This window comes from Martes martes, assembly GCF_963455335.1.
Source record: "Martes martes genome assembly, chromosome: 6".
Taxonomy (NCBI): Eukaryota; Metazoa; Chordata; class Mammalia; order Carnivora; family Mustelidae; genus Martes; species Martes martes.
In genome coordinates, this window is record NC_137893.1 from 99425242 (window position 1) to 99439601 (window position 14360).

The 14360-nt window shown below is 35.7% G+C and overlaps 1 protein-coding gene across 1 annotated transcript in view; it reads left to right on the forward strand.

The window, feature by feature from the left end:
• TINAG (tubulointerstitial nephritis antigen) overlaps window positions 1–14360 on the forward strand; it is a gene marked incomplete at its 5' end in the record, with an annotated part of 88109 nt that overhangs the window by 14130 nt on the left and 59619 nt on the right. Inside the window, 3 exons of the mRNA XM_080806408.1 lie at window positions 822–885; window positions 1543–1632; window positions 6559–6673. Coding sequence (XP_080662534.1) covers window positions 822–885; window positions 1543–1632; window positions 6559–6673 — 269 coding nt within the window. The remainder of the gene's footprint in view (window positions 1–821; window positions 886–1542; window positions 1633–6558; window positions 6674–14360) is intronic.

The following is a 14360-nucleotide window of genomic DNA, read 5'->3' on the forward strand; positions in this document are numbered from 1 at the left end:
AATTAGACACCACTGATGTGATCTATCAATTACATATTTCTGTTTTCACATGACAAAGTAGTAAATTTTACTATCTTTGTTAAGTCAGAGTGGATTTCAAATCTGTGTGAATTATATTTTTGAAAAGGATTTCCTTTGTAACCAGGGTATTATTTTCACCATATCTTATTGATGGTTTTCATATAATGATAATACACTGTTGGTCCCTTTTAAGTAGTTTATATAATCAAGTAAATTAGTTAACAGCTAGTTTCAGTTAATTGAGAATCATTTGGATTTAGAACACAAATGGCTACTATCTTACTGGTTTCATGAATTTTTCTTCTGATCCAAATTCTTAAGAAGAAATAGAATTTATCTTTAAAAGGTAAATTCAATGAGCTTCACATTTTGGTCCAAAACTTTGAGTTCCTTACTCCTGTCATATACAACTAATCATATTTACTTATGAGACTTGATTGGGTTTTTTTAAATGAGAAAAGCCATAAATTTATCCAAACACTGTCTTATTGATCACCTATTTAAACACATAAATTATTTTTTGAGTGTGGTTAGTGATTAATTCTGTGGTAATCAAGTTTTCATGCTTTACAAATCCTCTGTTGGAACATAATATGCAATTTTAAAGATAACAGCTCATGAAACAAGCTTAGAAAAATCCTGTACATAAACCTCGACACAAACCAGATGTGGATTTTCATCAGAGTGGCACCAGTTTTGCATATTTGAGAAACTAAACAGAATTGTAGGTTTCTTGTGAATGTTGATGCACTTTATTGTTCAATTTAAAATTTTCATTTGTTCAAATGTTATGTTGACAGGTTGCCTCAGAGATGGCCAACTTTATGAAGAAGGATCAGTAATTAAAGAAAACTGCAACTCCTGGTAATGAATTTAAGTGGCACAAAACTGAATTCTACTGTCTGTGTATGTTTTCTTCAAATAAAGGGAGTATTGTGAAATAAGATGATAAATACAGATAGAATCATAAGTCCTAGGATATTGCATACCTGTAGCTTTATATAAGCATATTTAATGAATGTTGATGAATCTAATCTTAGGTATATCTTTCAATGCTAGAGCTTGTTGTTCATGATAGTGACCTTCATCATACAGCAGGCCTGCATGAACTATACCTCTTAATTAAAGCATTCCACAGGCAAGATATACTACAGGCAAACTGTGTTTCTTTGATCACGGTAGCTCTAGATAAAAACAGGCTGCCTTCAAATGATTATCCTGCAGAAAGTTCCCAAATACAAATACACAGATTCTACTGCCTAAATTTTTTTATGTTTTCAAACATCAATGGCTGTGTGGTCATTTCACTTATTAATTGCCTGGAGGAGAAGTTAAGAGCATATTGAGTGATAGCTAATGCATATGCTATTATTTTATTTTTGCCAAGAATCAAATAGACTTATGGCTATCATTAATCAAAGATATGTTCTACACCTTAACAGTGTGCAATTCTGGTTACTAATTCTGTACATGTACTTCGTAAAGGCTAGGCCACTTCTGTAATTTTTTACATCTTTGCAGCACATGCTCAGGACAGCAATGGAAATGTTCCCAGCTTGTCTGCCTTGTTCAACCAGAACTGATTGAACGTGTCAATAACGGAGACTATGGGTGAGCAAAATCTTGCTTTACAGACTTTTTTTGGCAGCCCCGGTTACTTTTCAGGCTTCAAACAATCTATTTCCTATCATTTACTTCTAAAAATGGCCATTATTCAAAAGAAAGAATGGGAGAGAAATGGAAAGAGAAGTAGAAAGACATGTAAAATAGGAATGCACGGAGGTAAATATTAAATGATTAAAATTAAAATGCACAAAGAAATGGTGATAGGGTCTTAAAATTACTAGGCAGGAGCATTGTCATGGTGTGAATGAGGGGAATAGAGGGAGTGTTAGTTTGGATAAATATTTAGACAAAATTAGGAAGTAGGCAAAATTGATTTTTTCAAATAAACCATCTTTCTCCCTCTGGTGTTGCCCTGACCCAGCCAATCAGCTGTCACAGGAGAATCAGACTCTAAGAGGTCAGTATTTAATCTTGATGATTCCCCAAATAGCCAGTCCATCTAGACAATTTCACTGACATGACCTATATAGCCAGTTTCACTTAGAGTTGAATGGAAAGACAGGCTGAGCCACTTTCCTTTGCTTATAAGCTAAATATAGGGCTGATTGACACTTAAACATGGCAAATAATGGTTTGATGCTCTCTGACAGATTAATAAATTAGGTGGCTTCTCCAATTACATAGAGGGAATAATGATATCAGTACTAACATGGATTTTCTTTACTGAACTGAAAGGAAGAGGGATGACCTACCTGGTTATCTGCCTCAGGATTGCTCCTTTGTCATTGACCAAATCTCTAGATACCCTCAGAAATATTTTCCACATTCTGGAAAATGTAAGAAGATCTATTATCAAGTAATTATAAAAGTGATGTAATCCTGAAATGTATTTTTAAAAATTAAAAGTATCACTTGCTTTCACATAGAAGACCATAAGACAGATATTTCCCAGATTTCCTAGCACAGTCCCTGTCCCCAAAGTATTTTCTTGGAAGACATGACATTTAGAAAGTTACATTTTTTTTTGACATTAATATTCTTCAAGCATGCTCATCCTGTGTGTGTATACATGTTTACCCAATATTGTAGGTGATAATATGACATTTTAAGTATTTCTAGGGAAAATACATCATAATTTTCTGTGGCTAAGTGATACTCAAATAATGAAAAGGACATCAGAGTATGTGTCATCATAAGAAATTATCTGAATCAGGTTCTTAAAATAATTCAAATGCTTGACCCATGGAGCACATACTTCCAAGAAGTTCTCAGCAGCCTACTTTTCCACTGTCCCAGAACCCGCGGGAAACCATAGTTGAAGGCAATGTGGAAAAAACACGTAAGAATACACAAGCTGGTGGGAATGCTTTCTTCTTTGGAAAGAAGAACTTTCTTGCCATCAATTTTTCACTGTGAGATAACTCTGCAATGAGTTAAGAGGCACAGGCTTTGCCTTTTGTAGCAAACATTGATGACCTTAAGAGTACAGAAAGTGAGAGATAATTGGAGCAAAAGGAAACACCCATTGCCCAAAGAAAAAAAGTTAAGGAAGAGAGACAAGCTATGAAGAAACAGGAAAACTAAAATTATTTACCAGAGGACAAAAAGGCAGGGGGAGTCCTTGAATTTAAAAGAAAGTTCTGACTCTCAGATATATTCTGGTCCTGATGTTCAAATCGTTTTCATGTGTGAAAATAGAAGCATATCATTCACTACTTACTGAGTGCTTTTTTAAATAGCCTACATGCAAATATACACAATCTTTGCTTAAAACATTCATTTTTCTCATCTTGGTGGCATTTTGGATCCAAGTCTTCCTTCATTCTATATGTTACTTCAGTGCATATTTATTCCCTGTGTTATTTTTCAGTGCAACCAATTAATATTAACAAAACCGTGTTTCTCTTGTGGCACTGCTGAGGATAGAAATAAACAATTTCTGTCTTACAAGAATTTCCAATCTAGCTGAGGAGTCAACATGTCATCCCTTTGTGAAAGGAGTTTTGATGATAGGGCAGTAAATAAGTGCCAAATTAGTAGCAAGTAATAATCAGCAAGTTAGTGGAACAAAGGGAGATAGAGAACTATGTGGGGCAGCAAACCACACCTGAATTTAACAGCTTAAAACCATAAGCCTTTCATTTGTTTACTTCAGTACCTTGACATTGACTTACCTGAACCTCTTTTCCTGATCTCTCTTGGGGTTCCTCAGATGCCTACAGATATCTGGAGACTCAAATAGGGTTGAATCCTCTAAAGTGGCCTCATTCCCTTGCCTGGTAGTTGGTGCTGGTTGTTGGTGGGCCCATGTGTCTCCAGCAGTCTAGCCTTAGCCCCTCATATAGTACGAGTGCTCTAAGAGGGCATGAGGGAGGGCTGCAAAGGGCTTCCCTGTAGGCCTAAGCTTGAAAGACACACAGCATCAATTCTCCTGCCTTTTGTTGAGTGAAGCAAGTGACTAGCCCTGCTCACATTCAAAGGTTGGGGAAATAGATTCCACTTCTTGGTGCCAAGAGCCACAGATAATTTGTGGCCATTTTTAATCTGTCACATCTCTAAACTTGATTTTTTTTTTTTAAATGAACTCAAAACCTAGTCTGTTGGATAAATTGGCCTTGATCTTTTCACCTGTTTCTCAAATCAACACACCCCAAACCAAAAGTGTTAACCTCTTTGACCTGTCCTTGGTGACTGGCCTTCACCTCTGCCTTGTCAGGCAAGCCAGGAAATTGGAAATTAGTGTAATTCTTCTCTATTCTTCTTTCTCAGCCACTAGTCTCTTATAATTCCCACATTCATAGTTTCTTTCAGATATTTATTTTTTCTACCTCTCTGCTACATTCTAGTGCATTTATCAAGCCTCATTTGAGATGACCTGATCTTTCTCCCTGTTTCCAGTCTGACCAAACTGCAACCAATTCTTTATAGTTATCACTCTAAATCTAAGCTTTGACTCTGCTGTTCATGGTCTTAAAAATCCTCAGTGACACTCCATTGCTTGTAGAATATCATTATATTCCTTAGCATAAGAAACAGTCTGGCCCAAGTGCTTCCTTACTACCTCATTTTTTCATGCTCTTTCCAGCTTCCCTTGGCCTCTCATGGGTTTGGCATTGAACGTACCTGCCCTTTCTTAAACATGCTACCCAGCTTCAAACCCATATGCTCTACTCCTGAGTGGCCTTTTTTCCTTTTTTTTAAAAGAATAAATGTCCTTCTCTTTCACATCTGTCCACCAACCTTATTCTCATCCTTCCAGACTGAGCACTAAAGTCACTCTCTGTAACGAAATTATGCCAACTCCTTCAGGCAGAGTTATATTTGAATCCTCTACTCTGATCATACCTTAACCTACTGCTAATAAATGACACACATTGAAGTCATATCTAGCTTTGCAGTATTTTTAGGGTATGAGCTCTGTGCGGGTAGAGAAATTTACTTATTCTTATGTTTTAAGAGAATATGATAAATGAAGAATGTCCAGTAAATGCTAAATTGGATTAAAGGGAAAGTTATGAGTCTTGATCAAAGAGGATGGTATAGAGCGGTAGTCCCTTCATAATTTTTTTAAGCATAAGTCACAGTAAAACATGCATCTAACTTTATGACTTAGTATACACACACACACACGAGCACATGAATATCCGTACAAATACGTGCTATACACACACACACACACCCTGACGCATATAAAAACAGTACTCACCCTCACTATGTGCAATAAGTTCTAGTATTTCCTATTATCTCTCCTGTATTCTATTTATTTTTTAAAATACTGATTCCCTGCTCACTAAATTAAGTGATTAAATGACCACAAATGTATCTGAATGTTTGAACACTGTTAGGGTAGAGCATGAAAAACATACTTCCTTGATGTCATGGCTTTGCCTAAGGCTGGTCCTAATGGTCTCTTATATATCCTGCAAAATTTAACAAAGTCAGCGTTTTCCTTGGGTGATGGGGATTGTACTCTTAAAATTGTGGCTCCAAGTTGCTTAGGATTTTGTGATCTAACAGATTCTTAGAAAAGCATGAACTTGCTAGGCATATTATTGAAAATCAAACGTATCTTCAAGCATTCATGAGAGTCTATCACAATGTAAGCAATTCTGGTAATTAACTAACAGGATTAAGTTTAGATTTGACTTAAGTACTGAAAATATATTTTTCTCAAGTTGTAAATAATTCAAACAAGTGATGATTAAATTACTTTCATCTTTCTCATCTACTCTCATCTCTTCAGAAATTTTTTTTGGATTTAAATGTCAGTGTTAGATTCTGAAAACAAAGCACCTTTTCCTATGTAGGGCCACAAACCCTGTCTCTAAAAAATACGTGCTTTTAAGTATCTAATTTCACATTAATTGAATTTGTATCATCACTAATAATAACTGAGATTGTTGAGCACTTAACACAAATTAACTCTTTAATATATGATAGAATATTCCAGTATTTAAATAAACTAATTCAATATAATTAATTAGCACTGATATAATCTTAAGTATAACTATTTTACCCCCAGTTTTTCACAGATACTTCCTTTTACATGGTCAAATTCTTTTCAAATCTAAATTATATATAAAACAATTACCCTATTTATATATAAGTGCATTTCTATACATTCAAGCTTCTTTCTAAAATGCATTTAATGACATTTAAAAGAAGCTACACAGATTGACCTTTTGCCATTTAATCCCTTATAATATGTAAAGATTCCATATTCTTTTATTTGGTCTATATTGATATAGCCTTAGGTTCCTCATATAAGTCATTAAAATAATTGGAAGAGACCTAATTTAGGAAGAGTGGCTCATAGGCTTTTCTGTTAAATAATCATACATTCTTTATATAAAGAATATCTAGCTTATAGTAATTCTAATTTTGTATAACTTCAGAAATATAAACAAACATTATTTATAAAAGTGATATTGCATAATGTGTACCAGTTTTTCTCTTTCATTTGTAAGGCAGATGGACAGCCCAGAACTATAGCCAGTTCTGGGGAATGACTCTGGAAGAAGGTTTCAAGTACCGTCTTGGGACCCTGCCGCCTAGCCCCATGCTTCTCAGTATGAATGAAATGACAGTAAGTGGCCTCTCTGTCTGACTCAAACGTGTGTGTGTTTGTACAGGTATGTTTGTGTGTGCATTTAAAGAAATTTTAAATAACTAAAATAGTGGGTTTTGAGCTTTTGGAGATGTAATTTTGTCATATAAATAAAAAACCTTACACCAAAATGGTTGTTACCTTCCCTGAACATATCATGTGAACTTTGAAGTTCACCAGTGTCAATTAGATGAAGTGTCCTGTCTTCAAGAATGATTTTGTTCCTTTATACTGCTCATGATTTCATAGAAATTCCTATTTCTGATTATTGGCTGTTTAGTGACCCAATGCACAAGCAAGTTATCAGTTGTTCTTCTTTTTTTCTTTTTTAAGTAAATAGCTATTTTTTTTAATTCATCCAAACGAAATTGTGATGTCTTTGGGCTATCCATTATCATATGAGGCTAAGAGAAATTTCAGTCACTGCAGATGTGTATGCTATGATAATTCATGAAGGTTTATCCTCAAAATTTCCATTACAGGAAAACCTTCAAATTTTGCCAGGTGACCTCACAAACTCCCTCATGAAATTTCAGCATTTCCTACACTCTTATGTTTTATACTATTGTACTGGCTTTCCATTTCATTTTTAGGAGATGTTATCATCCCATAATGGGTATCTGGTATAAAGGACTTCTATCTCTCTAGTATGACAATCCTCTAACTTGTAGAGCTGAAATTTGATCGCCATATGTGTGGTGTCCCAGGCACACATCTTCCCAGTTGGGATGTTGATGGTATTCAAGGCCTGGTTCAAATGCCCAAGCCTAAGCGGTGCTCACAGATGGTAGGAGTGCAGCCTCTTCTCTTTACAATGCAGGCTTTGGGTCCTGGCTGCCTGGACGCTCCCAGTGGCTCCGAAGCAAGCAGGGTTGTTGTTTGCCATTGGATGAGTTGTAAATCCACAACTTTCTCGTGAAGCATTTAATGTACTTTGCTTTCCAGAGATGTAATCCCCTGAGTTATTATACCAATTCAAAGTGCAGTAGCAGGGCCTGCTAAATTATAACCACTATCAGAAAAGATCATAATAGCTGCCACATATCGAGGAGATGTGTGTTAAGTGCTCTTATAAGCACTTTCATACCTTATCTCATCTAATTCCCACAGCAGCTTAATGTAGTGGGTACTATAATTATCCCCATTTTAAAGATGAGAAAATTGAGATTGAGAGAGGTTAAGTCACACTGAGATTGGAAAAGTGAAAAGCCACCACAGAATTACTTTAAGTGCAGATCCAGGACATCTTAAAACATCTGCTCCCAAAAATAGTCCCTAGAGTTCCAGTAGAATTTGTTAGCCTTGGCCAACACAGGTTCAAAAGAGCAAAAAAGCAGAGCTAACTTTATGAAATGATCAGCTTAAATATACTCTTGGATCTTTCCTAGAACCAGTAAAATATAAAATCTTTAGAGATATGGCTTGGATTCATGGTTTTTAGTGCCCTAATTATACAATCAATTGGAAGAATTATTATTAGTACTATTTTTTTTTCTGGCTGCTTTCTCTTTCATTTTTATTCCCATCTGGGGGAAAAAAAGAGGCAGAATTATTTAAGAAAAGAATAAATTCACTCCCTTTATAAGGATTTCTCTTTCCCTTGCTTTTATTAAGGGCCTCAGTCAGCCAAATACTCATTTGAGTGTTTATACATATTTTCTCTGGGTTATTTCTTTTTAAACTTTAATTTTTGCAACCTGGAATATTTTATATTCTAGAGAATATTAGGTTGTCACTCACCCTGGTATAGAAAAGGAAGTTGAATTCTAATTCAGCATTTATTGGCTGCTAGGGATTTGTTTGTATGAAAGTCATTCTGGCAATATTTAAATGAAAAATCCTAATGATTAAAATTTTGCGAGCATTAAAATTGCCAAGTGCTATGAATTAGTGTAATATAGTTGCCAGCTTATTCCAGTGCAGCAATAAGGAAAACCTGGCTGATCTGTAAGAGTTCCATTACCCACTTACAATGTAGGGCAAGGAACTAGCTTCTTATTTCTAGGGCATAGTAGCTTGAGGGCTGAGGGTCTTCCAAAAAGTTTCTGAGTGTTAGAGTTGTCCTAATGTCTGGAGATAGAATAAAATCATAAATACAACAATTACTTCCAGGGAGTGAATTGAGTTGAACAGGTTGCTATAGAAAGAGGTAAAAAAATATGTTAATTCTTAGCCTGGGGACTACGTAGAAAATTACCTCAATACAGCAACTTGCCTCAAAGTACAGTGAAAATGAGTTTTTTTTTCTTTGTAGATATGCTTCTGGATAACTTTTTTCCCTCACTTTTTCTCAAATTTTACTTTTTTAAATACCATTTTCAACATAGAATGGTCTATGTATACAGCTGGGATAGGGAGTTGCCAATAGCTGTAATGATTTTGTTGAGGAACTCCACTGCATCCCTACTCCAAAACATCTTCCTTTCCTTGGCTGTATTACTTGGATGAGAGCTGGGGTTCATATAATTCTTTATCTGGGGTGGGCAAGATGAGCCATGAGTCATTCCTGGTTTCTGGGAAAGCTCTTCTCTTTCTTGGTTGGATTCCTGGTTTTATTCCTTTGTTTAAGTCACTATTCCCATAATGTATTTGCTGAGCATGAGGTAGAGAAATATCAGTAGGCATTGTACACAGAGTTCTACGATCATATAGTTATGAAAAATTTGTTGCATCTATATGAATTTATTAAATTCAAGTGAATATTTGTAGAGTGTAGTTAGTAACAATGAAGAATAGAAAGATGTTGATAATGGAGGATGAAAAAAAGTTAACTTTAGGGTTTTGGGGAGCCCTTCTTGGGTGAAAATCCTAAGTGAGGACAGACAAAAAGGAATCATAAACTTAATGTTTTCCCTAGGTATAAGTAGAGTACCTGAGAGGAAGTAAAAAAAGGGAAAGAAAGAAGGCTGAGAGGGACATTGTTTAGATCATGGAACTCCTTGCTGTGTATGAAGACTCACTTCACCCCCAATGGAGTAATTATGTCTGGTGTCAGGTCAACAAACCTGACTGGGTGGTAAATGCATGCCTATTTTTTTCCCCCCAAAGGTTTTCTTTTTTGTTTGTTTCAAATTTTTGTTTAAATACTAGTTAGTTAATAAGATATAGTATAATAGTGGTTTCAAGAGTAAAATTTAGTGATACATCACTTACATATAACATCAGTGCTCATTACAAGTGCCCTCCTTAATACCCAACACCCACTTAGACTATCCCCTGCCCACCTCTCTTCCATCAACCCTCATTTTGTTCTCTATAATTAAGAGTCTCTTATGATTTGCTTCCCTTTCCTTCCTCTTCCCATTCCCCTTTATGAAGGTTTTCTTAGTTCGAGATTGTTTAAAGTGATGTCTTGATTGGACAGGTCTGTTCTAAATGTTTCTACACTAAAAGGGTTAAGAACTAGTGGATTAGGGGCCCCTGGGTGACTCAGTGGGTTAAGCCTTTGCCTTCGGCTCAGGTCATGATCCCAGGGTCCTGGGACCAAGCCCCGCATTGGGCTCTCTGCACAGTGGGGAGCCTGCTCCCCACCCCCCCACCCCCGCCTGCCTCTCTGCCTACTTGTGATCTCTATCTGTCAAATAAATAAATAGAATCTTAAAAAAAAAAAAAAGAACTAGTGGATTAATTAACCATTCTCTGGCACTCCATTGAAACTTTGTATGTTGTATGGATAGATTCACAATGGGACTGATTGGGAGCTGGCCATCAAAAGGGATGCAGCTCACCACAAGAAATTCAGATTCTGCCTACTGAGCATTTTGTCTCCTAAAACTACAAAATAGGCTATGACATGATTTGACCCTTATTTCAGTATTTCTCAACATTTGTTCCATGGGCTAGCAACCTTGCAAGATTAGGACTAAAGGTGTCCCATCTGTGGTCAAATAAATTTGTGTAATGGTGCATTATATCTTCACACTAGAGCAGAAGTATATTTAGGGATCAATCAGAACTTTCTCAGTGTCTCAGAAAGAAAACAATGGTGACAACCAATTATTATGACAGTATGCAAAGAAATCTGGCATTGACTGAGGTCCTTTTGAGCCAGCAGAAACATCACAGTTGAAGTCTGTTAATAGGCATGTGTGAGCCAGTGTGTTTACCCAAGTGGGCACCATTCCATTTACCATGAGGAACATGAGTTCTGGAGCCAGTGCACTTGGGGCTCAGTCTGGTTCTTTCACTTATTGCCTCCATTTTCTCCTCTGTGAAATGGTGATGGCAGTAATACCTTGCTCATAGAGTTGTTAGAAGTCCATGAAATACTGAAAAATAAGTGCTTATTATATACCATATTATATGCATATATAACAGAAATGTTCTTTCTCCTTTAGATTAACCTTGGGAGAATAATAGGGTCAGTTCCTTACTATTCCTTGCTACTAATTTAGTAAGAACTAAATTATCAAAAGCTTCATCACTTGGAGATTTTTATTTCATAAGGAAAGTTATAGCTCTGGATTTATTGGCCCTGATGGAGTTTACATATTTCTGGTGAACCTGAAAGTTCTACTATGCTCCTAAATCAAATTAAATCAGATCAAATCAAATCAACAGCCTTGTAACTGAGTGTTTTTCCAGGCACAAGTATTTTTGAATTTGAGAGATAACTTTAAGAAGCTTCACTGTGTTATAACCTATTATAAATATTGTGAATATTTTGAATGAAAAATACTATTTTCAAACAGAAATAGGGAAATAAGAGTTCACTTCTATACTTGTCTCAGCTAAAAAAAGTTTTCAAAATAGTTTTGTTGTTGTTGATTCCCCAGGGAGAACAATGAACTGAACAAAGCTGTTACAGATGTTTTAAAAACTTTTTCATCAACCTTATAGCTTACCAGTATAACCTCTTTTCCCAGTCACCCAAGATGTATGATTTTGGTGAGTTTTAGTTGGCATTACTAACACAGGAAAAATAATGTCTTTATGGTTTGCTGGAAGCTAAAGTAAAATATTTTGTGTATTATATAATAACTTTTAAAGCCACCAATCATTGAGAATGAGAAATAAAAATTTATTTAATTATTTGAATACTTGATCATTGTCTAGACAATATTCAGTATTGACTGACTGGATTTCTTTCTTTTAAAAAAATTTATTTATTTATTTGAGAGAGAAAGCACAAGTGGCAGGGATGGGGAAAGGGAGAAGCAGATTCCCGGATGAGCAGGGAGCCCTAGGACACCTGGCTTGATCCTGGGGCTTGGGGATCATGACCTGAGCCGAAGGCAGATGCTAACCCACTGAGCCACCCAGGTGCCCTTGGATTTATTTCTATTGTCATTAGTTATAATAAGAGGATTTGATTTTTCCTTTCCAAAGTATGTTTCAATGATAGCAAGTAGTGAGCGATGAGAAGTACCATTGGAAAAAATCAAAGGGAATATATTACCATGTGTAGTTTGTAATCCTACATAGGCTATTGAAAATTTTTATTTGATTAAAAATAATCCACTTGATTCCAAATATGTTTGTCATCTATGTAAATAGAAGCCTCTGTAGCAAATGAAACACTAAGTAGAAAAGTGAAGGACACAGTTATATGGTTTGGTTCTTTTTATAATATGAAACAAAATGACCATTTTTCCCATAAAAATGATGTTTAGCTCCCAAGTACACGAACGTAGGTAAATGGCATCAGGCTTGAGTAATAACTTAATAAAAATGCAGGTGCCGATGATACTGCAGAAGAAGGGCACAGCCAGATGTCATGGAGTCTGTTTATGTGTATATTTTCCTCACTTCATCTCAGAATCTTCTCATCTATGTAGGTATGGAGCAAGGGACAGATTAGGATGCCAGTCCTTGCTGTCCGTGAATTAAGAGTTTTAAAATTCAAAGATCATTAAAACATGTGCTTATGCCCCCTTTCTTTCCTTCCCAGAATGGAACCCCAAACCCTTTGAGAAACTTTAGAAAATATGCACCCTGCCTTACTCCTTATTCAGCCGAACTTTTGGCAGAATGAGCTCGTGGCAGTGTCTTATCTCTCATGTCAGTTTTTGAGTTTTTAGTTAGTTCTCAGTTTTACTTTTCTGTACTAGTTGCAATCTGGTGCATAACACTGTGGTATAATTGAACATGACTTGAACAACACCGTGGACCTGAATTGATCACTGCAAGGCAAATCTCCAAAAAGAAATGTGAAAATTTATTTTTTTCCCTCTCTGTGAATAAATATTTGGGGCTGTGAAAAAGTGGATTCCTGAGATGATTTGGTGTGTTGATAGAACAAGCACCTGTTCCCTGGGTAATTCCCAAACCTGGGTTAGCTAGTCCAGATTACAGCTCTTCCCAGAGCATGTTCCAGGAAACACTAGTCCTTTGATCTGCTTCACAATCAAAAGGATGTGAAATGAAATGAAACAAGATGAAATAAAATACTTGGCATTGGGTCATGAACATTTAAAACCGTGAATATGATTTCCACTTCCTGGAGTCTCACAACACTTAGGTAGGTCGTAAAAAAATATTTCAGTGAGGATGAAAATTTATTTAATTTTCAAAACCAGTGTTTCTCAGAACTGTTAATCAACTCCTTCTTTTGTAATTATCTATTATAATTCCCCCAGAACTAGTGTTCTAAGAAACTCATTTGAGGAAATATCACAGTTCATCAATTTCTAGATGCTTATTGTCTTCACTTCTTTACACCTCTAGAATTGGGATGTTTCTTATATTTGATGATGTCCTGACTTCAATGAAATATGGTTTTACCCTAGCAAATTTAATGTCAGATATGTGTGCTATTTTAGTTATGATTAAGCTCATCTGAGAGAGACAAAAATTCAAAATGATAGTGGCTTCAATAACATTGGAATTGGTCTACTACCAACAAATCTGGAAATAGATGGTCCTCCATTAGAATTATTAGGAAGGGCATGGATTGCATGGAGCACTGGGCATGGTGCAAAAACAATGAATACTGTTACACTGAAAAGAAAAAAAAAAAAAAAAAGAATTACACTCCATGGTGTTGGAGACCTAGGCTTCTTCCTTTTTGTTGTTCTGTATTCCAGTCTTTATATCTGAGGTCATATCATGGTTCAAGAAGGCTATTTCATGTCTATCTGTAGCTGGAAAATAATTTCTGGTAGCAGGAAAATAAAAAAAAATAAAAACAAATAAAAGTGAAGTGTCATTTGTCTCTTAAGGAAAGTTCTCAGAAACTGCTAATCACACTCCTGCTTATATCCCAGGGACCAGTACTTAGTAAGGTGGCCACACAGAGTAGCCAAGAGGAACTGGGCAATGCAGTCATTTTTTTTTTTTTTTGATATGCATGTGATGAGCTAAAATTGTTATTTCTATGAATAAATCCTATGAAAAGGGGAAGGATTGGAGAAGAATTAGTACTACCTGCCATAGTGTGATCATGAAATATTGATATTTATAGATCATTAAGCAAATTACCCCATAAATAGAAACTAGGGAAATATCCAAGTTAACCCTTCCAGAGTTAAAAACATGAAGACAAAAATTGTTGAAGATGAAAAATTCATTTTGCCGCTAACAACCTGAAAATTAATCCTATCCTCTCCAATTAGTTTGGAAGAAATTTAGTTTAGAAGTAGTTTAGAAGAAATTTCTTGGTATTCATGGCATTGGGTTGTGAAGGGCAGAACAAAATGATACTCTCTGTTGAGTTCTTTTGATTCTC